General features: G+C 50.7%; 1 protein-coding gene across 1 annotated transcript in view; it reads left to right on the plus strand.

Annotated features, from left to right (window-relative positions):
- The first annotated feature begins 488 nt into the window (after positions 1-488).
- Positions 489-23,776, plus strand: part of SLC39A4 (solute carrier family 39 member 4) — a 37,739-nt gene continuing 14,451 nt past the window's right edge. The window contains exons 1-3 of the mRNA XM_056854134.1: positions 489-668; positions 17,944-18,216; positions 21,050-21,254. Coding sequence (XP_056710112.1) covers positions 489-668; positions 17,944-18,216; positions 21,050-21,254 — 658 coding nt within the window. The remainder of the gene's footprint in view (positions 669-17,943; positions 18,217-21,049; positions 21,255-23,776) is intronic.

Below are 23,776 nucleotides of genomic sequence, written 5' to 3' on the forward strand. Positions count from 1 at the left end.
GCCAGTTCCTCCAGCCCCAGGCGCCGGGCCAGTAGCGTGGCAGGGGGCCGACACCACACCCCCTGCCCGTCGAGCTCCGGCGGCGGCCCCCGGGGAGGGGAGGAGGCGGCGCGCCCGGCCCCGCCACCGCCACCCGCGTGGTTGGGCAAGCGCGGAGTCTCCCTGCCACTTCCGACGGGGCGTCGGGTCGAGCGCTTGGCTTCCCCCGACGGCCAGCCGCGCCTGCAGTCCGCGTCCGGGCTGGGGAGTCCGCCGCGTGGCCGCAGCCCAGCCCCGACGGCCGGCCCTGGCCAGCCCCGCCGCGCCCTCCGCCCGGAGCAGCCGCCGCGCCGTCCAGCCGCCGCCGTCGAGGCCCCGCCGCAGCCCAGCCCAGCCCCGCCGGCCAGCGGCTGCCGGACCTCCCGCGCCAGCCCCGCCGCCGCCGCGCGCCCTTGCCGCCGCCGCCGCCGCCCGGCCCCTCGACGGCCCCGGCCCGCCCGCCGCCGGCCATGCGCTTCCCGGCGCTGCTCCTGTGGCTCGGCCTGGCCACGGCCGGCCCGCCGGACGCCCGCCTGGCCCTGGACAGGCTGCTGGCGTCGGGCGAAGGCGCTCTGCCGCCCGCTGCCGTCGAGGCCCTGTTAAATATCGCCGCGGCTCGTGTGCAGTGCCCGGCCGGGCCGTGTGGAAAGGTAACGCGGGCGGCGCACGGATGGATGGAGGGATGGAGGGATGGAGGGATGGAGGCGCCTGGGTCAAACTCCAGCCGCGGAGGCGGAGGCGGGGGGGTGCCCGGGGCTACACTCCCCAGCGCAGGCGGAGGGGCCGGCCCGGCCGGGGCCCCCGCGAGGGTCCTCTGCAAGGTGGTGGCTGCCAACTTGGAGGGCTTGAAGAGGGGAGTGGACATGTTCATGGAGGAGAGGGCTACCCATGGCTACTAGTCAAAATGGATACTAGTCATGGTGCACACCTATTCTCTCCAGGATCACAGGAGCCATACCTGTTATCTTAGGTGCTGTGGAACACGGGCAGGGTGGTGCTGCTGCAGTTGTCTTGTTTGTGGGCTTCCTAGAGGCCCCTGGTTGGCCACTGCGCGAACAGACGGCTGGACTTGATGGACCTGGGTCTGATCCAGCAGGGCTTTCCTTATGTTCCTATGAGAGCTTGGAGAATAGAGGAGAGGGGGCGGGCACGGGACCACCCGCCGCACATGGCTTGAGGGCTGCCATTGCACCCAGCAAAGCCTGTTGCCGTCCCGTGCCCTCCGAGGCTGGCACTGCCACCAGCTGGGTCTAAGCCCCAGGGTCCTGCCCCTGCCCGCCTGAGCTGGGCTTGGACCGGGCTGCAGAGGGGGTGCCGGTCACCTCCCGTGCCGCTGGCGGCCCCTGCCCTGAGTCTGCGCCCTGCTTGATGGTGCCGCCCCCCAAATGAACCTTTGCCTGGTAGGCGAAAGGGAAGAGGGGAATCTGAATGTGTGCCCCAGCCTACCATTATGGAAAGAGCTGGTGGCAGTTGTTCCAGATTAATTAGCAGGAAGCCACTTAAGGAGAGCCTAAGCAAGTTGTAGTAAGGAACTAGGAAGTAAGTCCCAGTTCATGGAATGCGGCTTACTTCCAGGGAAGGATTGCAGCCTGGAAGGATTCCAGGCTAGGCCTACCTTGCAGGGCTGTTGTCAAGGTTATTGAAAGGGGCAAGGTCAGATGTGCTGTTTAGATGCTAAGACCTATATTGGGAGGGGGGCACATTCACCGCAAGGGTGACCCCCCGCCCAGCGCTTGGTTCCTTCCCCTCACCCCACCGTCAACACCTGCAGGGCAGAGACTCCGTCAGGGAAAATCCACCCAGGCAATAGAGGGGCCTCCTGTGTGCCCGGTTTGCAGTTCTTAACAGACGACAGAAAAGGAAGGACCCAGCTGGGGTTCCCTGATGCCAGCCTACAAAGATCTGAACCATAGTTGTCTCTGTGTGCAGGAATTAAGCAGTGGTGGTGTGTCAGAAGCCAGACATGTGCTGGGGTTCCATGCGCAGCGCTCCCAGCAACTTTGTAAACTCAGTTCTCAGGTGTGCCTGTGAACTGAGTTCTTACAAATGGCTGGGAGCTGGGAACACAGATTTCCCAGCGCAAGTCTAGCTTCATCATGGCCTGTCCAGTGGTGGAGGGGCTAGGCGGCTGCCGCATCTACCCCTCAGCCTCCACGTGTTCAGCCGAGGGACTGTATCTTGTGCACGTAGAGAGCCAGCGTGGTGTAGTGGTTAAGAGCGGTGGCTTGGAGCGGCAGAGTCTGATCTGGAAAACCGGGTTCGATTCCCCACTCCTCCACATGAGCAGCGGAGGCTAATCTGGTGAACTGGGTTTGTTTCCCCACTCCTACACACAAAGCCAGCTGGGTGACCTTGGGCTAGTCACAGCTCTTTTAGATCTCTCTCAGCCCCACCTACCACACAGGATGTCTGTCGTGGGGAGGGGAAGGGGAGGTGATTGTAAACCCGTTTGCTTCTTCCTTAAGTGGCAGAGAAAGTTGGCATATAAAAACCAACTCTTCTTTTTCTTCTTCATGTACACGGCACCCTCTTGAGGGCCGGTGCCTGCGATTGCGGACTCTGTGGTTTGCAAAGCACCTGGTTGCCCAGAGAGACCCTGAGTACTTAAGTCTTCTTTCTGCCTTGGTGGGTGTCCTCTGTTCAGACCGTCATCTGAACCCAGGCACAAGGGCATGTGCAACCCAGCTTCCCCTCCTGCCCTTTCACAAAACATGCTCATGTGTGGGGGTGGGGTTCCTGTATTCTTTCCCAGCAAGGGTACAGGCGGCTTAGGGGGTGACTTTTTTCATTGGGAAAATGGGAATGGGGGCCTTTCCCTCCACGTGTCTTTCCTCCCACTTGATACGGCTGCCCCAGAATCTACCTGGAAAAGACAAAAAAAGCCTTTTAAAATGAACCTAGAAGAAACTGTAGCCTGTAAGTTATGCCACATTGTGTGTTGTGACCAATGAACTACTGTTTAGTTGTGGTGTAAAGTGCTGTCAAGTCACTTCCGGCGTATGGTGACCGTGTGAATTAATGTGCCCCCAAACATAGCAGCCTTGCTCAGGTCTTACAAATTGAGGGCTGTGGCTTCCTTTATGGAGTGAATCCATCTCATGTTGGGTCTTCCTCTTTTCCTGCTGCCTTCAAGTTTTCCAGTGAGGCTTGTCTTCTCATAATGTGATCAAAGTATGATAGCCTTGGGTGAGTGATTTTAGCTTCTAGGAGAGAGTTCAGGCTTGGTCTAGAATCCACTGATTTGTCTTTTTGGTAGTCCAGGGTATCCGTAAAACTCTTCTCCAACACCACTTTTCTCAGGAGGCTTCCTTGGGAAGTGGTGAACGCTCCTTCCCTGGAGGTTTTTAAGAAGAGGCTAGATGGCCATCTGTCAGCAATGCTGATTCTATGACCTTAGGCAGATGATGAGAGGGAGGGCATCTTGGCCATCTTCTGGGCATGGAGTAGGGGTCAGTGGGGTGTGTGTGGGGGAGGTAGTTGTGAATTGCCTGCATTGTGCAGGGGGTTGGACTAGATGACCCTGGTGGTCCCTTCCATCTCTATGATTCTATGAAATGGATGAACTTTTCTTTCTGTCAGTTTTCTTCAATGTCCAGCTTTCACACCCATATGTAGTAATAGGGAATACGATGGCATGCATTAACCTGATCTTGGTTGCCAGTGACACACCCTTACACTTAAGAATCTCTTCTAGCTCCTTTATGGCTGCCCTTCCCAGTCTAAATCTCCTTCTGATTTTCTGGTTGCAATCTCCCAGATAAGTACATTTCTATCCTCCCTTCCTGCATTGATGGCAGGTCAGGACATGTTGTTTTCCCCCTTCTCCATTTTATCCTCACAATAACCCTGTGAGGTAGGCTAGGCTAAGGGCACGTGACTGGCCCATGATCACTCAGCAAGATTCCAAGGCAGAGTGTGGGTTTGAATTCGGGTCTTACTGATTTTAGTCCAACACTACTCCATAGCTGTCCCCCCCATTCCTGTCCCCATGGGGAATTCCCTCCATATGCTACAGGATGTGTGGGGAAAGGCCCTTAATCACTACTTCCTGTTTAGTGGGCCTCCTGAGAGAGTCAGCACCCCCATGACATCGTGGAGGGGATTAGATGTTGAAAATCTGGGTGGGGGGGGGGGAGGTGTTTATGTCAGTGGAAATGTTTAGTAAAATCTGAGTTACTTTTCTGACATTATGAAAACTGCTTGTGTAGTTGGGAACACCCCTAACCCCACCGAATCGGGCTGGGGGAGGGAGCTAGCAAATGCATGAAGTTGCAGTACAATTAGTATTGTAAGTAGGGTTACCAGCTTCAGGTTGGGAAATTCCTAGAGATTGGTGGGCAGGGTCTAGAGATGGTGGAGTCTGGGGGAGAGGAGAGACCTCAGCAGGGTCCATAGAGTCCCCTCTCCGAAGCAGCTGTTTCCTCCAGGGGAACTGATCTCTGTTGTCTGGAGATCAGCTGTAATTCCAGGAGATCTCCAGGCAATCCTAAATCTGAAAGGGAACAGGGTAGGGCCTAGAGTGCGTGGCCCAAATCTGGGAGACCTGGGGAGAAGCATCCCACTGGATAGGAGGCGGGTACTGAGTGCCCCCCTCTCTGTTGCTTTTCATCCTTCAAGGTATTTTGTCGCCCCAAGCAAAGTCCTAAGAATCTGGTAAGCTCAGGATCAGTAGCATTTGGGAAGATGTTCTTTTCCTCCTGGTTATGAAAGGCTCTCCATGGTGCATGCATCTCTTTGTCTCAAGGAGCATTGTTTGTTTAACCTTTTCAGCTATAAATGGACTCACAGGTTGTAAGGTCACAGAGCTGTTATTGCTGACCTTTGCAAGACCTAACTGGTATTGCAGGCTCGCTGCAAATCTAGCCAGTTGTTACCCCATTTCCTGGTACAGGTGAAGCCCCTCTTCTCTTCCCCTCCAGCTATGTAAGCATTTGGACCAAAGAAAATGCAAATGTTTACTCTTGAGAATTTGTCTGCATCCTTTTTGTCTTTGGAAAGATTCAAACAGCCAAGGACAAAATGAATGCCTTGGGGAAATGGAAACTGCCTGGAGTCCAAAGTGACCTGAAAGCAGTCTCCAGGCCGAATCCTCCATCTTTTCTACCAGCCTTACAGTGCAATCCTATGCAGAATAGCTTCAGTTTAATCCCATTGATTTCAATGGCCTGGAGTAAGTCTGCATAGGATTCCGCTGTTAATTTAATATAATCTTTTGAAACAAAATGTGTTTGCTAGTTTTAAAATGCTGCCATTAAAACCACTGTAGAAAACTGCAGTGTGAATGCAACCTTTGATAAGCCATCAGCTGGGGTGAAAGAAGAAGAGGAGTTGGTTTTAATAAGCCGACTTTCTCTACCACTTAAGGCAGAATCAAACTGTCTTACAATCACCTTCCCCTCCCCTCCCCACAACAGACACCCTGTGAGGTAGGTGAGGCGGAGAGAGTGTGACTAGCCCAAGGTCACCCAGCTGGCTTCATGTGGAGAAGTGGGGAAACAAATCCAGTTCACCAGATTAGCCTCTGCCACTTATGTGGAAGAGTGGGGAATCAAACCCGCTTCTCCAGATCAGACTCCACCACTCTTAACCATTACACCATGCTAGCTCTCCAGTTGCCAACTTTTTTTCTGGCAGAGCTTCTGTACCTTTAACAGCTGCATGATGGCAAGAAATTTGTTGGGTAACATTTCCCTGCTTCTTCCCTTGTTCTCCCTGTTGGTTAGAGGGTTGGGTGCTTAAATTTCTTCCTTTTCCACATCTGTAGAAGGCACAGGAGCACTTCCAGGATAACAGTTGGCAATGCTAGCTAGGACAAGGCCAGCTGCAGTAGCAAGATGAAGACCCTGCTTAGGGTATGAAGCTGGGAGACCACCAAGGAAGGCCAGGGTAGCTGCACAGAGGCAGGTGGTGATAAAACACCTCTGAACATCCCTTGCCTTGAAAACCCAATGGGGTCACCATACGTCTGCTGCAAGTTGATGGCAATATATATATATTTGGCCCTACTCGCCAAAAAGGAAAAGATCCCCCCTCCAAGTGACCCTTGTCTTTTGGGCCTTTCACCCCTTGCCAGCATGGTGTAGTGGTTAAGAGTGGTGGACTCTATAATCTGGAAAACCGGGTTTGATTCCCAGCTCCTCCACATGAGTGGTGGAGGCTAATCTGGTGAACTGGATTTGTTTCCCCACTCCTCCACATGAAGCCAGCTTGGGTGACCTTGGGCTAGTCACAGCTCTCTTAGAGCTCTGTCAGCCCCACCTTCCTGACAGGGTGTCTGTTGTGGGGAGGGGAAGGGGACTGTAAGCCGGTTTGAGTCTCCCTTAAGTGGTAGAGAAAGTCGGCATAGAAAAACCAACTTCTTCTTCTTCTTCTTCTTCTTGATGGGCTGCGTGTAAATGTCCCATCCCTGGCAGTGTTGAGCTCACTGTTTCTGTGCCATTTTGCGCTTAATGTCTTTGCGTAACGTCTCCACAGCTGCCTGATTAACAAAAACCAGTTTCACGCTTTGCATAATGTCATGAAGAGATAAAGGCAAAGAGGTGGTCGAACTTGTTTGAGGTATTTAGAAAGCTGACGGCACAGGGTGAAGAAACAAGGGCTTGAAATTATCGCTCTTAGGTCAGGAGGGGTGGACTGGAATGCCATCTTTGTTTGATTTTGAACCTCTTTCCAGTCCTGAGGGCAAGTTCTGGGGAAGAGTGTCTCTGGCCATGGGCAGTTCATATGCAGCGTGACGCATATGACTAGTTGATCTAGGGCTGGAGATCCTGGGTTCAAATCACCGTGATGCTCCCTGGGTGGGTGACCATGGGCAAGTCACCTTCTCTCGGCCTGATCTACCTCACAGGGTTGTTGTGAGTGGTATGGTGCCCTGTGCTCCTTCCTTGAAGCATGGGTAGGATAAAAAGTGTAGTGGTGGGAGGGTTGGTCTAGGATCTGGGAAACCACAGTTTCCAACCCTACTTTGCCAGGAAGTGAATAGGTTGACACATGAAATACATGACCATGGGCCAGTCGCTCTGTCCTTGTCTATGCTACCCCACAGGGTTGTGTGGATAATTGGGGAAGGGTGAACTGTAGAGGAAGGAGGGGATAAAAATGTACTAGACCAAAGCTTCTTAAACTGTGGGACATGAACACATGAATCAGACCCTAGTTCCATCCAAGTCAGTATTGTCTACTCAGACTGGGAGCGGCCTCTCCAGGGTCTCAGGCAGGGGTCTTTCACATCACCTACTTGCCTAGTCCCTTTAACTGGAGATGCCGGGGGTTGAACCTGGGACCTTCTGCAAGCCAAGCAGATGCTCTATCACTGAGCCACTGCTCAGGTGTGGGGTCCATATGAAGTTGCGTAACTGAATGTGGGGGTCGCGAAAAATTTGGCAACAGTGAAAGATTTCTTTATGATTTATTCAGTAAATGTTTGATTTGTATACCTATTTTATATACCTATATACCCGGGGTTGCATAAAAATGTCTCAGGTGAAAAGGGGTTGCAAGTGGAAAAAGTTTTAGAATCCCTTTACTTGGTAGATAAGTGATAAGATTTTCTTGAATGACCACTGTTTGCTCCCTCTGGGCAGCTGCAAAGGCCAGGGGACGGCTTCTAACTGGACATGATCCCCATCTCCGTGGAAGCAGCCAATAGATTTTGAGGTAGGCTGAACCAGGGAGAGCTAGCTTCCAAACCTTCCCTTTGCCTCCGGGGCGGGGGGGGGCTCTTCTGACCAACCTCCCTCCGCCCGCAACCTCCGCCAGCCTTCACAGCTCAGAAGGTCTTCCCAGGAGGCTGTGTGTGATCTTCCCTTGGTTTCAATTATCGGCTGAGGGAGGGAGAAATTATGGATTCTCTTTTATTCTGCAAACCCTTTGCACATCAAACGCATGCAAACATTCTATTCCTTCCTTTCCTGTTTGATCTCTTTGTTTCCAGAAGAGGGGTGAAAGAGGATTCAGTTTTGGAGTGGTCCAAGGTGCTCACCTAGGTGCTTGTGGGGCGGGGGGAGGCAGAGGATGGAGGTGTTCTCACCAAACATATTATTTACATTATTTATTTACATTGTTTATAGTCTGCCTTTCTCACTTGGACTCAAGGTGGTCTGATGTCACCACGGCGATTCTTATGTCCCTATTAAATTGTGGAACTCCCTGTCCCAGGGAGGCAGGCCCCTGTGGTGCATCCCACCGCCAGACTCTCCACTCTGGTCCTTTGGTCTCTGTATGGGCTAAGAGTTTTCCCTGGCCTTCCCCGGCCTTCCCCGGTTGTGCGTCAGTCTAACCTGTTAATTCTGTACAGCCTGCAATTGGTTGCCAAGCATGGGCTTGCCAGCACCTTTCCCTGACACACCCTGGCTTGTTTCGGCACAGTGCATATTGTACATTTTGCAGATTGTGTTTCTTCCTGGTGCGTACTTATAAATCTCTGTGAGTCGCACGTCGTAGTGTTTCTTGCTTTCTGCAAATCTGCTTATGGCATAGTCCATGATGGAGCCCAAACGTACTGGGGGGGAGGGGGGAGGATGGTTCCGTCTGTGGCTGCTAGCAGTACCTCTGGGTGAATCCTTCAGGTTAAGAAGTACACTTCTGTCTCCCTTTCCAAAGACAGCATGCAGATCTCAGTGGCTCCTTCACACTATATGGTTGCCAGCTCCAGGCTGGGAAATTCCTGGAAATTTGGGAGTAAAGCCTAGGGAGGCATCTCAGCAGAGTATAATGCTGTAGAGTCCACCCTCCAAAGCAGCTGTGTTCTCCAGGGGACTGATCTCTGTAGTCTGGAGATCAGTTGTAATTCCTGGAGACCTCCAGGCCCTACCCGGAGGTTGGCAGCTGTATCTGTGAGGGCAGGGGGAGTATTTACCCAGACTCTTGAGTTTGCCCACGGTGGTTTTTTGCTTCAGCTCCCATCAGTTTTTGCAGATTTTCCCCTTTGTTTTGGGTTCTGCTCTTCCCTCTGGACATAAGTGGTGGGGGAATCCTGGCAGAGGATTTGGGGAGGAGAGACTGTTTGTGCTGTGCAAACATCAAACTTGGTCAACAGACACCTGCTGGAGATACACACCAGAACAGCAGGCAAGGAATAAGATCCCAGTTAGGCAGGCCCCAGAGAGGAAACAGCTCACAGATCACCCAGAATTAAATGCAGAGGGAAAAGCAGGGAGACCATATGCAAAATTAGAGGGAGGTGGGGAAGCAGCTTTAATTACTGTGCAAACCAGGTAGCTTCCCGCAGGTGTGCTGGGGGCGGGTGAACCCACGTGGGCAGAATTTCTGCCTTCTGCACAAGTCTGAACTGTACCGGGGCCCTTTCGTCCTCCGTCACTTTCAGCTCTTTTAGAAAAGAGATCTTTTGCCAGGCCAGGGTTGATTAATTTATTTGTAGAGCAAGAGAAGTCTTTGCCCCAAGGTGCATACAAACTGAAATTTGCCATAAGGAAGGCAAAAAAGGGATAAGAAGAAGGTGGGGGCAAAGGGGGGGAAAATCTACACTCACTTTTTCTGGATGGGGGCACAGCTAAGGAGTTGAAAGGATCTGTGGTAGGATTGCCAACTGCCTGCGGGGGAGATGCCCTGTCCCTTTAATAGAGACTTAATAGTATGTTATTTGCCAGGTGATGTGCATTTCTACACTTTAAGCCTCTATTAAAGAGACAGGACTTTTTTTCTCCAGGCTGTGGGAAACACTTGTCCAAGAGGAGGACATACTAAGTCTGGGCCACCGGTCTGTTGCTGTCAGCTCTGCTGGTCAGGAATCTTTTCCAGCTCTGCTACATTCAATTTCCCTTCCCCCCATTTAATTCAAGGCAGAGATTGAACCTGAAGCCATATAAGGTATGTGTTTTGCTGCTGTTTGCCCTTATTAGAGAGAAAGCCCTTTTACCAGCGTGGCCAAAAAAACCCACAACTTTTTTTTACCATTCTGTCATGGATCGAACCATCCTCTCTGCTTCGACACAGCCAGCTTCAAATCAGGGCTCTGGCATGCACACATGTGCGAACACATGCAGGTTTCCTGACCTGAAATGGCTTTAGACAGCCACTGTGAGCAAAGAACTCCAGGCAGATGGTTGATGGGAGTCCTGTTGTGGCAGCCATGAGGACTTCGTAATGTGGGAATTGGCCCTCTGAAGAGAACACGGGGGTGGGGGGAGGTCTTGGGTGTTGAGGCTTGGTCCCTGGGGAGCTGGCAAGGGGTGCCACCTGCCCAGAGACAGAGTTAAAGCATTTGAACACAAGACAAAGGGCTTGAAGATCTTTCCTTTGGAGCGACTGTGTTGGCAACAGCCAACTTGATGTAGTGGGTTGGAGCGGCGGACTCTGGAGAACTGCGTTGGTTTCCCCACTCTTACACATGAAGCCAGCTGGAGGACCTTGGGCTAATCACAGTTCTCTCAGCCCCACCTACCCCGCAAGGTGCCTGTTGTGGGGAGGGGAAGGGAAGGTGATTGTAAGCTGGTTTGATTCTTCCTTAAGTGGCAGAGAAAGTTGGCATATAAAAAACTAACTCCTCTCCTCTCCTCCTCGTAGGGCTGTCAATTCGGTTCGGTCCGAACTGAAAATCAACCGAATTTCCCCTGATTCGGTGATTTTCAGTTCGGACAGATCCGAACTCAAATCTGGCGGGCAACCGGGGGGGCTGAATTCAGCGAGTTCGGGAGTTCGCGAATAAATTCGGCCAATTCGGCCCCCCCTTCAGGGCAGCCCGCTGAAAGGCGCGGGCTGCCCTTTAAACTGATCTTCGCCTCCCAGCTGGGAGGCTCAGATCAGTTTAAAGGGCAGCCCGCCTCCCTTCAGCGGGCTCCCCTGAAGGGAGGCGCGCTGTCATTCAAACTCATCTGTGCCTCCCGCCCGGGAGGCACAGATGAGTTTAAATGACAGCCCCCCCCCTTCACGGGAGCCCGCTGAAGGGAGGCGGGCTGTCATTCAAACTCATCTGTGCCTCCCGCCCGGGAGGCACAGATGAGTTTAAATGACAGCCCGCCCCCCTGCAGGGAAGCCCGCTGAAGGGGGGCGGGCTGTCATTTAAAGTCATCTGAGCCTCCCGCCCGGGAGGCGCAGATGAGTTTAAAGGGCAGCCGCGCCTCTCCAGCGGGCTCCGCTGGAGAGGCACGGCTGTCATTTAAAGTCATCTGAGCCTCCCGCCCGGGAGGCTCAGATGAGTTTAAATGACAGCCCGCGCCTCTCCAGCGGAGCCCGCTGAAGGGGGGCGGGCTGCCCTTTAAACTGATCTGCGCCTCCCAGCTGGGAGGCTCAGATCAGTTTAAAGGGCCCCCGCGCGCCTTCAGGGAATCCCTGAAGGCGCGCTTCGGCCGAATTTTCCCCCGAACTCCGGATCCCCCCGAATTACCGGGGATCCGAAGCAGGGGAGTTCGGACTTCGGACCGTACCGACCCCACAAGGGTCAAATTCGGCCGAATCCGAACTGTACCGAATTTTTTTTTTTTGACAGCCCTACCTCCTCGGACAAGTGGCTTTTAAAAAAATCATCATTAACGTAACTTTCTTTTACTGTACAGATTTTTAACAGATTTGAAATCTTTTTAAGGATAGAGTGGCTGTTATATTTTTCTCTCCATTGTAGCCCCCCCCATTTCTATTACATTAAAATAATATCTGTTCTACATGCATCCAAGTGAGATGAGCCAAGTTAGTGAAATGTATTTCCTCATCCCTTCTGAAACAAAAGGCATAAGGAAAGATGCAAAGGGTCATAAGAATATGAAAGGCCATGCTGGATCAGATGAAGGGACATCAAGTGGCCAACCAGGTGCCTCTAGGCTAGGAAGCCCACAAACAAGGTGATTGCAGCAGTATTGTCCTGCCTGTGTTCCACAGCACCCGATATAATAGGCATGCTCCTCTGATTCTGGAGAGAATAGATATGAACATAAGAACATAAGGAAGGCCCTGCTGGATCAGACCCAGGCCCATCAAGTCCAGCAGTCTGTTCACACAGTGGCCAACCAGGTGTCTCTAGGAAGCCCACAAAGAAGACAGCTGCAGCAGCATTCTCCTGCCTGTGATCCAAAGCACCTCATATAATAGGCAGGCTCCTCTGATCCTGGAGAGAATAGGTATGAACATAAGAACATAAGGAAGGCCCTGCTGGATCAGACCAAGGCCCATCAAGTCCAGCAGTCTGTTCACTCGGTGGCCCACCAGGTGCCTCCAGGAATCCCACAAACAAGACGACTGCAGCAGCAGCATTCTGCCTGTGTTCCACAGCACCTAATAGAACAGGCCTGCTCCTCTGATCCTTTGGCAAGAGAGTCGGCCGCTTTTCCGCTGAATGAGAAATCCAGTGGCTATTGAAGAATGCCACCTCTGCCTCTAGCGGGCAGAGATGGGCTTGTGGCCCCCTTAGCTGAGAAGGCTGGGCACTGCCAGCTCCAGCCTGCACATCTCACCCACCGCTTATCTGCCTTCTGGCAAAAGCTGCAGTCTGCCGAGAGCAACAGTCTGCACTTTGCATCCTGCTCACCAGCCAGCTCAGCAAGGTCTTATCGAGAGGCCAAGGGCCAAGGACTAACGTGGGCTTAGGCCTGGTGGCCTAATGGCTGAAGCAGCACCTTCTGGAGCTCGGGACCATGTGTTCGAGCCCCGCCTGGGTCGATTTCGCTTTATCAGAAGCTGATAAGAGAGGAGGACTTCACACCCGGCTTTCCCTGACGGGTCCCAAGCATCTTCTTTCTCTCACGGCTCAATACAACCTGTAATATGCCCCCTTCCCACACATACAGTCTTATGGGCCATGGCAGAAAAAATGTCCGTTTTATTTGTGAATTAAAGAAGCTATGGGAATGGGCTTGCAAGTCTGGCTTTAGCGCCCCCCCCCCAAAAGAGCGCATTTCCATTCCATAGTTGTGAAATTCCTGCATTGTGCAGGGGGTTGGACTAGATGACCCCAGGGGACCCTTCCAACTCTATGATTCTATGATCAAGATCCTTAGGTGGTTGCAAGCCCCTATTAACCCAAACTTCTTTGTTACTTTTGGGAAGGATCTGCTGCCACTGTGCATAGCATAGAGTGAGGGCTCTTTCACACATGCCGAATAATGCACTTTTAATCCACTTTCAGTGCACTTTGCAGCTGGATTTTACTGTGTGAAATGACAAAATCCACTTGCAAATGATCATGAAAGTGGATTGAAAGTGCATTGGAGTGGTGGAGGCTGATCTGGAGAACCGGGTTCGATTCCCCACTCCTCCACATGAGCAGCGGATGCTAATCAGGTGAACCAGGTTGGTTTCCCCACTCCTACACATGAAACCAGCTGGGTGACCTTGGGCTAGTCACAGCTCTTAGAGCTCTCTCAGCCCCACCTGCCTCACAGGGTGTCTGTTGTGGGGAGGGGAAGGGAAGGAGATAGTAAGCGGGTTTGATTCTGCCTTGAGTGGTAGAGAAAGTCGGCATATAAAAACCAACATCTTCTCCTTCTTCGTTATTCACCTAAGGGTGACGGGCCTCCTGCCTGTCTTTGCACACATGTTGAAAGGAGCATTAGGGCAGAGAGGCCGTGCCAGGATACTGGGCATCCGAGGAGGTTCCTCCCAGGCTCTGGCATGCGGCTTGCTCCTCATTGAGGTACACCTGCTTGTATGTTTTGAGTCCCCGGTTCTTCTGCCTCCAGTCTTGGACTTGATACCACCAGGTCCTTGTCTTGCGGTCACAGGGCTCTGATGTCACATGACTTCCGGTCCCATGCACACAGCTCTGTGGTCCCATGGGGTGGAGGGAAGCCCTGGGCTTGGAAAGGTTGAAAACATGGCTATAGCATGCTGCCTTGGTGGCCCTTGTAAGGGCAGAAGCAGGATACAAATCCTGTAAATAATTACATAAAAATAGATAACTGGAAGCCTGGAAAATGCCCCAGGAAGGAGACAAGAGATGTTTTCCCAGAGCATAAGGCCACAAGGTGACTGCATTTTAAGCAGTGGAAAAACCCATGCCTGGCCCCCGCCCTCTCGGCCAGGTGCAGAAAGCTTGGAACAGAAAAATGCCAAGTACGTGCCAGTCAATGGGTCCCCCACCCTGATCTTTCACACCTTTTCAGAGACATGCCAAGCTTGTGGTTTTGCTGTTTGTTTCCGATCTGTTTGCCACAGAATGGCTTCTTTTGTGTCCACACAAACACTTAGTATCATTTTTTTCTGCTTCCTTGTTGCTCGTGAATGGATTAATCATGGTTTGAAGAACGACCCTTCTTGGAAGTCCATTCCTTCCGCATGACTTTCACTTGACTTTCAGTCTCCTTGGTTACAAATTGTGCCAGGTTTCGTCTCATCACTTGAGGAAACACCATTGTTTGGGGTCCCTGGCAAGCATCTTTTTTGTAGTCGTGCTTTTCCGGTGTCCATCCACTGATCTTCACATTTTCAGGCTCCAGCTAGTAGTCACATTGGTGAAAATGAGTCTGCCTCAGGTGTGCACATAGTTAACTATTGTCAGATAATGAAACAACGAAACAATTCTGCAACAAAAGAGCTTATTTTGAATCCATGTATGCAGAGCTTTCTAGACATCTCAGGAAATCAGACGTCCTGTCTTTAGAATTGTGAGCTAATACATTTGTCCAGTTCCCTGTCCTTACTGGGATTGCTAGATTCGAGACCAGTAGCCCCTCAGAGGCCAACGAGGTTTCTGAGGTATAAGCTTTCGAGAGTCAAAACTCCCGACGGATCTGACGAAGCTGGCTTTGACCCTCGAAAGCGTATACTTCGGAAATCTTGTTGATCTGAGGTGCTCCTGGACATGAATCTAGCTACTCTACTGCAGACCAACACAGCTACACCAGCGTGGGGTAGTGGTTAAGAGCGGTGGTTTGGAGCGGTGGAGTCTGATCTGGAGAACCGGGTTTGATTCCCCACTCCTCCTCCACATGAGTGGTGGAGGCTAATCTGGTGAACTAGGTTGGTTTCCCCACTCCTCCACACGGAGCCGGCTGGGTGACCTTGGGCGAGTCACTCTCAGCCCCACCTACCCCACAGGGTGTCTGATGTGGGGAAGGGAAGGCGATTGTGATCTGGTTTGATTCTGCCTGAAGTGGTAGAGAAAGTCAGCATATAAAAACCAACTCTTCTTCTTCAAACTGACCTCATTTGGAGCGGTGGACTCTGATCTGAGTCAGGTTTGATTCCCCACTCCTGCACATGAGTGGCGGAGATTAATCTGGTGAACTGGACTTGTTTCCCCGCTCCTACACATGAAGCCAGCTGGGTGACCTTGGGCCAGTCACAGCTCTCTCAGCCTCACCTACCTCACAAGGTGTCTGTTGTGGGGAGGGGAAGGGAAGGTGATTGTAAGCTGGTTTGATTCTTCCTTAAGTGGTAGCGAAAGTGGGCATATAAAAACCAACTCTTCTTCTTCTTCTCGTTGGGAATGTTATTTCTTGACTGACCTTCACAGGAGGAAAAGCTAATGTAGGGAGAGAGTTCTCTTTGGATGATGCAGTCTTTACTTCTTACTTGCAAGCTGATCAAGCTCTGCTCATTCTCCCTCCTAGGATATCTGCATGGTACCTCATGATTCCGCTTCCTTCAACTGTCTTCTGCCAACCTACCTCTTATGGTGAAGAGTTTGGTCTAGGCTGATCCTGCATTAAGCAGGGGTTTAGACTAGATGGCCCTTCCAACTCTATGATTCTATGAACCCTCATGTTCACCTGGTTGGTCACTGTGTGAACAGACTGCTGGACTTGATGGGCCTTGGTCTAATCCAGCATGGCTTTTCTTGTGTTGTTATGTTACCTAGCAAATGTCTTGTTCCCATACCCACCTTTAAAGGTAAAGGTAGTCCCCTGTGCAAGCACCGGGTCATTACTGACCCATGGGGTGACATCACAGCCCAATGTTTACTAGGCACTGATCGAATTCTACTTTATTTTTCAAATCTTGGTCCCACACAATTGCATAGAACGGGCCAGCAGAGAATAGAATGGTGAATTTCATTTGGTACATTTTGGCAAGCCTGCCTTTGGTGGTTGTGGTGGAAGTTTTGAGCAGATATTCGTTGGGAGTGACCTGGTCCAAAAATGACTCCATTGTAAATATTGATACAAGGAAAGGTTAAGGCGCTGCTTGGAGCATCCGAAAAGCAAGGATTTTGTTGTTGTCTGTCGGATTAGACCCGGTTCCTCCTCTACGGCCGTCTTTAAGCAGCGGCTGGATAAACACTTGTCAGGCATGCTCCAGGCCAGCGGTTCCCAAACGTTTTGAGTCACGGAGCACTGATTTTCACCTAGCACCTATATACTAAACTGAATGACAGTAGTATTTTTCTTTCCAATCTCTTCATGGAGCACTAGGAGATGCTTCGCAGAGCACAGTTTGGGAAACTGTGCTCTAGGCTGATCCTGCATTGAGCAGGGGGTTGGACTAGATGACCTTTATGGCCCCTTCCAGCTCTATGATTCTATATTCTTCCACTTATCAAACACTTGTTGGTTTGTTACGCTGCCTAAACTTGGGATTGTATTCAGGTGGGGCTAATGTTGATAGGCCAGTGTTGGCAGGGGTCAGAGGCTGTGACATTTTAGTCCCCTAGAATTGTGTTGTTGTATTTTGGCCATCAAGTTACAGCTGATTTATGGCGACCCTGTGGGGTTTTCAAGGCAAAAGAGGTTCAGAGGTGGTTTGCCATCGCCTGCCTCCGCGTATCAACCTTGACTTACTTGGTGGTCTCCCATTCAAATACTAACCATGGCCAACCTCGCATAGTTTCCCAGATCTGACAAGATTTATTTTATTTTTATTTATTTTATTATATTTCTATCTCACCATTTCCTGACTATGGTCAGACTCAGGGTGGATAACAACCAAGAATACAATTAAATTTCAAACAATATATTATAATATGTAAGTTATGATTAAAAACCTTATTAGCTTTAAAAATCCCAGTTGGCTCCCATAACGCTGAAGGGCTGTAGCTCAGTGGTAGAAGGTCCTGGGTTCAATCCCTGGCATCTCCAGTTAAGCGGACTAGGCAAGTAGGTAATATGAAAAAACCTCTGCCGGAGACCCCGGAGAGCCGCTGCCAGTCTAAGTAGATAATACTGACTTTAACGGACCGAGGGTCTTATTCAATATAAGGCAGCTTCATGTGTTCATGTGTGTTCAACAATGACGGGGATAACCAGAGAAGGGTGGGGGGAGAAAGGGAAAGGAAGGCAGAAACAAAGGGGCACCAAGAAAAATCACTGAGGGAATGGGGAAGGGGGTAGGGAGGCCATCTAGGATGTAACCATTGCTGCCTCAACCGTAGGCCTGGCAGAAAATCTCCATCTTCCAGGTCCTGCGGAATTGAGCCCGATCCTGCAGGGCCTGGGTCCCACTTGATAGAGGGTCCCACTAGGCGGGGGCCAGAGCCGAAAAAGCTCTGGCCCTGGTTGAGGACAGCTGGACACTCCTTGGGCCAGGGACCACCAGTAGGTCATTACTTGTTGAGAGTAGTGCTCTTTGGGGGGGTGTATCAAGAGAGGTGGTCCCGCAGGTACAATGGTCCCAGACCGTTTGAGGCTTTAAAGATCAATACCAAAACCTTATGAGGAGACCAGAGTCACTGGAAAAGACAATCATGCTAGGAAAAGTGGAAGGCAGCAGGAAAAGAGGAAGACCCAACAAGAGGTGGGTTGACTCCATAAAGGAAGCCACGGCCCTCAATTTGCAAGACCTGAGCAAGCCTGTTAAAGATAGGACTTTTTGGAGGATATTGATTCATAGGGTCGCCATGAGTCAGAAACGACTTGATGGCATTTAAGACGCGCGCACACACACACACCCCAAACCTGGAGCCAGTGTAGCTGGCAGAGCACTGATTGTATATGCGCTCTCCAGGGGGGGCGGTCCCCTTAAGGTCCGCTGCATTCAAGAGTTTGCAAGCTTTATCGTTTTTCATCAGATAGGATAATTCTGCTTACTCTCTCTTTCCAGTGCATCTCTGCTGCAGATATATTTGCACTCGCAGGGAAGAAGCCTCCTGCCAGCAATCTCACCTCCTCAGAGCTCCTTCCCTTTTCCTCTGGCCTGGTATTCTACTTCAGTGACCCCATGGGGGCCTGCCAGGAGGCAGCAGAGGGCCATTGGGTTGCGGCAGTCCAGTCGTTCCAGGCCAGCTTCCTAGACGGGAATCCTGCCGGAGGACCCACGCGAGAGAAAGTGGCTGAACTGATGGGAACCATCCAGCAAAATGCTGTGAGCCAGGAGGTAAGAATAAGGACAGTCCGTGCATATGTTAAGTGCCATCAAGTTGCTTCCGACTCATGGCGACCCTCATCATAGGGTTTTCAAGGTAAAGGTTGGTCAGAAGTGGTTTACCAGTTCCTTCTTCTGTGCAGTGCTAACCAGGGTTAGCCATAGTGGCACTGCCGTTGTCTACGCCAGATCCTCCGCCAGTGTCACCTTCCACTACTGCTGCCGCCCAGTAGCTAACCTTCAGGGATTCCTCTGCCCCTGTCCCCATTGGAACTGGCTGTTCTCTTCTGCGGATGTGGCCATTGATCCCTGAAGGGGTTGGATGCATCTTCGTCTGGTGTCTCAGCTGTGACCATTCCGGCTTGAGTGTCTCTGCTAGGAGTTTGGTCTCTTGAGAGACCTTACGGTATTGCTCTCAGCTTCCCTGACACACACAAACCCCCTCACCATGTTAAGGTGTGTGTCCAAAGGGGGGGGTCTCATGCCAGAGGATAGTCTATAAGAGCCATCGTGGTGTAGTGGTTAAGAGCGGTGGTTTGGGGCAGTGGACTCTGATCTGGAGAACCGGGTTGGATTCCCCACTCCTCCACATGAGCGGCGGAGGCTAATCTGGTGAACTGGATTTGTTTTCCCACTCCTCCACCTGAAGCCAGCTGGGTGACCTTGGGCTAGTCACACTCTCTCAGCCCCACCTACCTCACAGGGTGTCTGTTGTGGGGAGGGGAAGGGAAGATTACTGTAAGCCGGTTTGATTCTTCCTTAAATGGTAGAGAAAGTCGGCATATAAAAACCAACTCCTCCTCCTCCTCCTCCTTGCATTCATTTGGTTTATACGGAAATTCCTTGACTCAGGATCTGCAGTACAAAGTTTTTGTGGGGCTTAGGGGAGTCATACAAATCAAGGCCAGAAATATTATAATTTTTTCAATTAACGGTCTATAGATTTTAAAAATATGTTTGCTTAAGTGTCCAGGAAACAGGGATGGAGTCAAATGCTGGAGAAGTGGATCTAGGGTGGCCGTCACCTTTCTTTTTGTTCACGTCTCTGGTGCCTTTTGCACACAATATGCAGGTGTTCTACAGGTGAAGCTTTTCCTGCCATAGAGATGCGTTGATGGGGAAAAGTTTCACCCATTGTATTTCTGCTTATCAAGCAGCTGTTAAGGGTTTGGGAGCCCAGAAAAGGGAGAAAAATCTTGGCAACTCCACGCAACCATTCTGCAGATTTGTCTGTCTGCTATAGGGTCGCTAACTCTAAGTTAAAAAATTCTTCTGTAGTCTAGAGATAAGTTGTAATTCTGGGAGATCTCCAGGTCCTACCTGGAGGATGGCAACCCTAAGCTGTTATCTGGCTCCAGAGTAGATGAGAAATACCTGGGAGTGACTGAAAATGTGGTTAAAAATTAGGCGTATCTGGTCTCGACCACAGTCTACATTAAGTGATGGTTTGTGTTGAAATGAAAAGGTGCAAAACACCCTGGGAGATGCGCAGAAGCAAAGGTTCCACCGCGGAAGGTTACTGGGGCAGAATGGAATGTCAAACCGGCCCCGGAGCTGTGCCATCTCTGGCTGAGTCAGGCTCCGTCAGAAATGCTGCTGCCACCACAGGAGCTGGACTCAGCGAACAGCCGTCCAGAGCAGCTGCACACCATAACCTTTCTCTGCAGTTTAAAGGGCTGCTCTGCCTCGAGGACTGCTTTCATTTCCAGGGGCTACGCTGGCAAAATTCTCCGTTCGGTGCAATTTGTAAAATTGCAGGATCTGCCTCCAGAATTTTACTGTCAGGCTTCACGGCTGCAAACATCATCATATATTCTGGAGGGGGGAAGTCTTAACTATGTTGTCGAGACCTGGAGAGCCTCATTTTAAAATATGAAAAGCTTAAGCTTCTAGCCCTCATTGTTGTGGTTGAAAAAAGCACAAAAATGTAGAAGAAGAAGAAGAGTTGGTTTTTATATGCCGACTTTCTCTACCACTTAAGGAAGAATCAAACTGGCTTACAATCCCCTTTCTTCACCACCCCACAACAGACATCCTGTGAGGTAGGTGGAGCTGAAAGAGCTCTAAGAGAACTGTGACTAGCCCAAGGTCACACAGCTGGCTTCATGTGTAGGAGTGGGGAAACCAACCCGGTTCACCAGATTAGAGTCCGCCGCTCATGAGGAGTGGGGAATCAAACCTGGTTCTCCAGATTAGAGTCCACCTCTCCAAACCACCACTCTTAACCACTACACCATGCAGGCTCTCATGTACAAGTTTTTGTTGTTGTTGCTTAAGAGCATAAGAAAGGCCCTGCTGGATCACACCAAGGCCCATCAAGTCCAGCAGTGTGTTCACACAGTGGCCAACCAGGTGCCTCTAGGAAGCCCACAAGCAAGATGATTGCAACAGCATTCTCCTGCCTGTGATCCAGAGCACCTCATATAATAGGCAGGCTCCTCTGATCCTGGAAAGAATAGGCATGCATCATGAGAACATAAGAAAGGCCCTGCTGGATCAGACCCAGGCCCATCGAGTCCAGCAATCTGTTCACACGGGCCAACCAGGTGCCTCTAGGAAACCCACAAGCAAGACGGCTGCAGCAGCATTCTCCTGCCTGTGATCCAAAGCACCTCATATAATAGGCAGGCTCCTCTGATCCTGGAGAGAATAGGGATGCATCATGACTAGTAGCCATTTTTGCTAGTAGCCATTAATTGCCCTCTCCTCCATGCTTGCTCACCAAAGGCCCAAACTTGGTGGTCTCCCTGCTTGCCACCTCCTGCCATATCTCCGTCTTACCTGTAACAGAACACGTTCAGTTGCAGAATAGCAGCCGCTTGACTCCCCCTCTTCCTCTTTCCAGTCCTGTATAGGCGTGGGCCAGATCCTTGAGAACAGCACGGCTATCTCCAGCCAAGTAGCGTCTAATCCAGCGGGGCGAGTCTTAGCAGCCATGGCCCACCACGTCCTGAAGGGCGGTTGCTTCCACGCTCTCCCTTCAGAGCATTACTTTCTGGACTACATCTATTGGCGCTACGGCAATGAGACCCAAAACCTGACACTGGCAGGTAAGTCGGTCGCGGCAGCGTTGAGCCCTGTTGGCGGTTGTAACTCAAGGGGAGGAGGACAACGGCCGTCAGACTGATTTGTCCTGCCTTGAGTCTGACTCCAAGATATAATTCTTGCCCCCTTCTTTCTTCTTAGGAGGCTCATTTTTGCTGGGCTTCTCTGAAGTGCCATGAGGATTTTAAATAAATATATATATCTATGACGAGTCCTCCAGGGAGTGTTCAAAGATCAATCTAGCACAGCATGTTGTCTCCAACAGTGGCCATTTGGGTGCCTTTAGGAACTATAAGTAAGGCCATGGACTTTCTATGGTTGTCCCAACATCTGGTATTCAGAGGTTTACTGCCCCACAACATGGAGGTTCCATTTAGCTGTCATTGATGGGCCTATTCTCACAAATTTGTCCAACCCTTTGCAAATCCATGTCATTGTGGGGGATCTGTGAACAGATATCCCACTAAAAAAAAGTTAACATAATTGGGAGGGAGTAAATTTGGTTGCTCTAACCTGGATGGCCCAGGCCAGCCCAATCTTGTCAGATCTCAGAAGCTATGCCGGGTTGGCCCTGCTTAGTCCTTGGATGGGAGACCACCAAGGAAGAGGCAGGCAATGGCAAACCACCTCTGTTAGTTTCTTGCCTTGTCCAGAATGGCCCAGGTCAGATCTCAGAAACTAAGCAGGGTCAGCCCTGGTTGGTACCTGGATGGGAATCTGCTAAGGAAGTCCAGGGTTGCTCAGCAGAGGCAGGCGATGACAAACCAACTCTGTTCGTCTCTTGCCTTGAAAACCTCATGAAGGGTCACCATAAATCAGCCGTGACTTGATGGCCCTTCCCCACTACCACCCAAGCTGGATCAGGGGCATGGTGCAGGTGGAGGGGTATTTCCCACTTGTGCTCCCCCCTTTGTGCTGTTATTTGCCTCGTGTTGGAACACATACCACTGCCCGTATAATGCCTGTATGTTTCCCATGTGCTGAGGAGGAACTTGCATCAGGAAAATGGCCTCTCCACCCCCCACCCCCACGCCATGGCCTTGACTGAGATCAGGTCTGCTGCAGCTGCTTTTTATTTAAAAAATATATATATTTTGATGAGGAGTTTTCCAAATCCGACAAAAACCAACACCCACAAACAGCCTGAAAAAGACCTCAAGAGAGCTGATTATATCCTTCCCGCTCGCCTGGTAGCCGCTGCCTCATCCTGGGGCGGAGCATTTTCCACCTTCCTTTCCCCTGACTCTCTGAGAGGCACCTGGGTGTGGTGCAGCCACCAAACCTGACACATCAAAGCCAGAAGGAATACAGCCCCACTAATCTCTGCTTGCGTTTCTCCGAGAGAGCTGCAGGCGTTGAATGACTAAGGAACTGTGCTGGGAACTAGAGCCCCTCCGGACCAGGCCTTACCCGTGGTATTCGGTGCTCGTGTGCACCTTGGAGGAACAGCAAAGTTGCCAGCCTCCAGGTGGGGCCTGGAGATCCCCTGGAATTACAGCTGATCTGCAGACTACAAAGAGGAGGATGCAGCTGCTGGAGGGTGCAGCTGGAGGGTGCAGCTGCTTTGGAGAGTAGTCTCTATGGCATTATACCCTGCTGAGGTCCCTCCCCAGGCTCCACTCCCAAATCTCCAGGAATTTCCCTATCCAGAGTTGGAAACTTAAGAAAGAGCAAGAGAGAAACCGGACAGATGCAGGCATACCTGTATCTGTATATTGTGAGTTTGGTTCCAGACTGCCGCAATAAAGCAAATATTGCAGTAAAGCAAGTCACACAAATTTTTTGGTTTCCCAGTGAGTATAAGTTATGTTTACACTATAATGTAGTTATTAAATTATTAATTATTATTAGTTATTAGGTGTAGTTATCAGTTATTAAGTGTTAAATAGTATTGTCAAAAAAATGTTCATACCTTAATTAAAAATACTTTTATTGCTAAAAAATCACCATAACATAATAATAATAATACTAATAATGAAAAAGTTTGAAATATTGCGACACATGCTGTTGGGAAAATGGTGCTGATAGACTTGCTCGACACAGGTTTGCCACAAATCTTCAGTTTGTTAAAAACGCAATATCTGCGAAGCGCAATAATGCGAGGTGTTCCTGCAAACTTTATTTCTCAGCCTGTTAGAATCATTCCAAATGTGGGTGACCGTAAGACCCACGTTGGGGTTGTTGAAAAGATGGTCTGGCTGGCCACTGGGATAATGGAGGATGCCGGACTTAGATGGACTCTTGATTTGACCCAGCAGAGCTCTTCTGATTATCAAATTGTGTAAGTGAGGAAGGGAAAGAGAGTCTGCTTCTTCTCACCCTTCAGGACTGGTTCTTTCTGCTCTGGCAACAACTGCCGGCCTGAGTAGACAATACTGACTTTGATGGACCAAGGGTCTGATTCAGTAAAAGGCAACTTCATGTGTTCTTGAAGATACTGTGGCTGGAATGGGCTGTTGTTAGCCTTTGAGGGAGAGAGAGTTTGAAAATGGGGATGGTAAGGGACCAGGCAATGAGCCGGAGGGGG

Source organism: Euleptes europaea, chromosome 8, assembly GCF_029931775.1.
Source record: "Euleptes europaea isolate rEulEur1 chromosome 8, rEulEur1.hap1, whole genome shotgun sequence".
NCBI lineage: Eukaryota > Metazoa > Chordata > Lepidosauria > Squamata > Sphaerodactylidae > Euleptes > Euleptes europaea.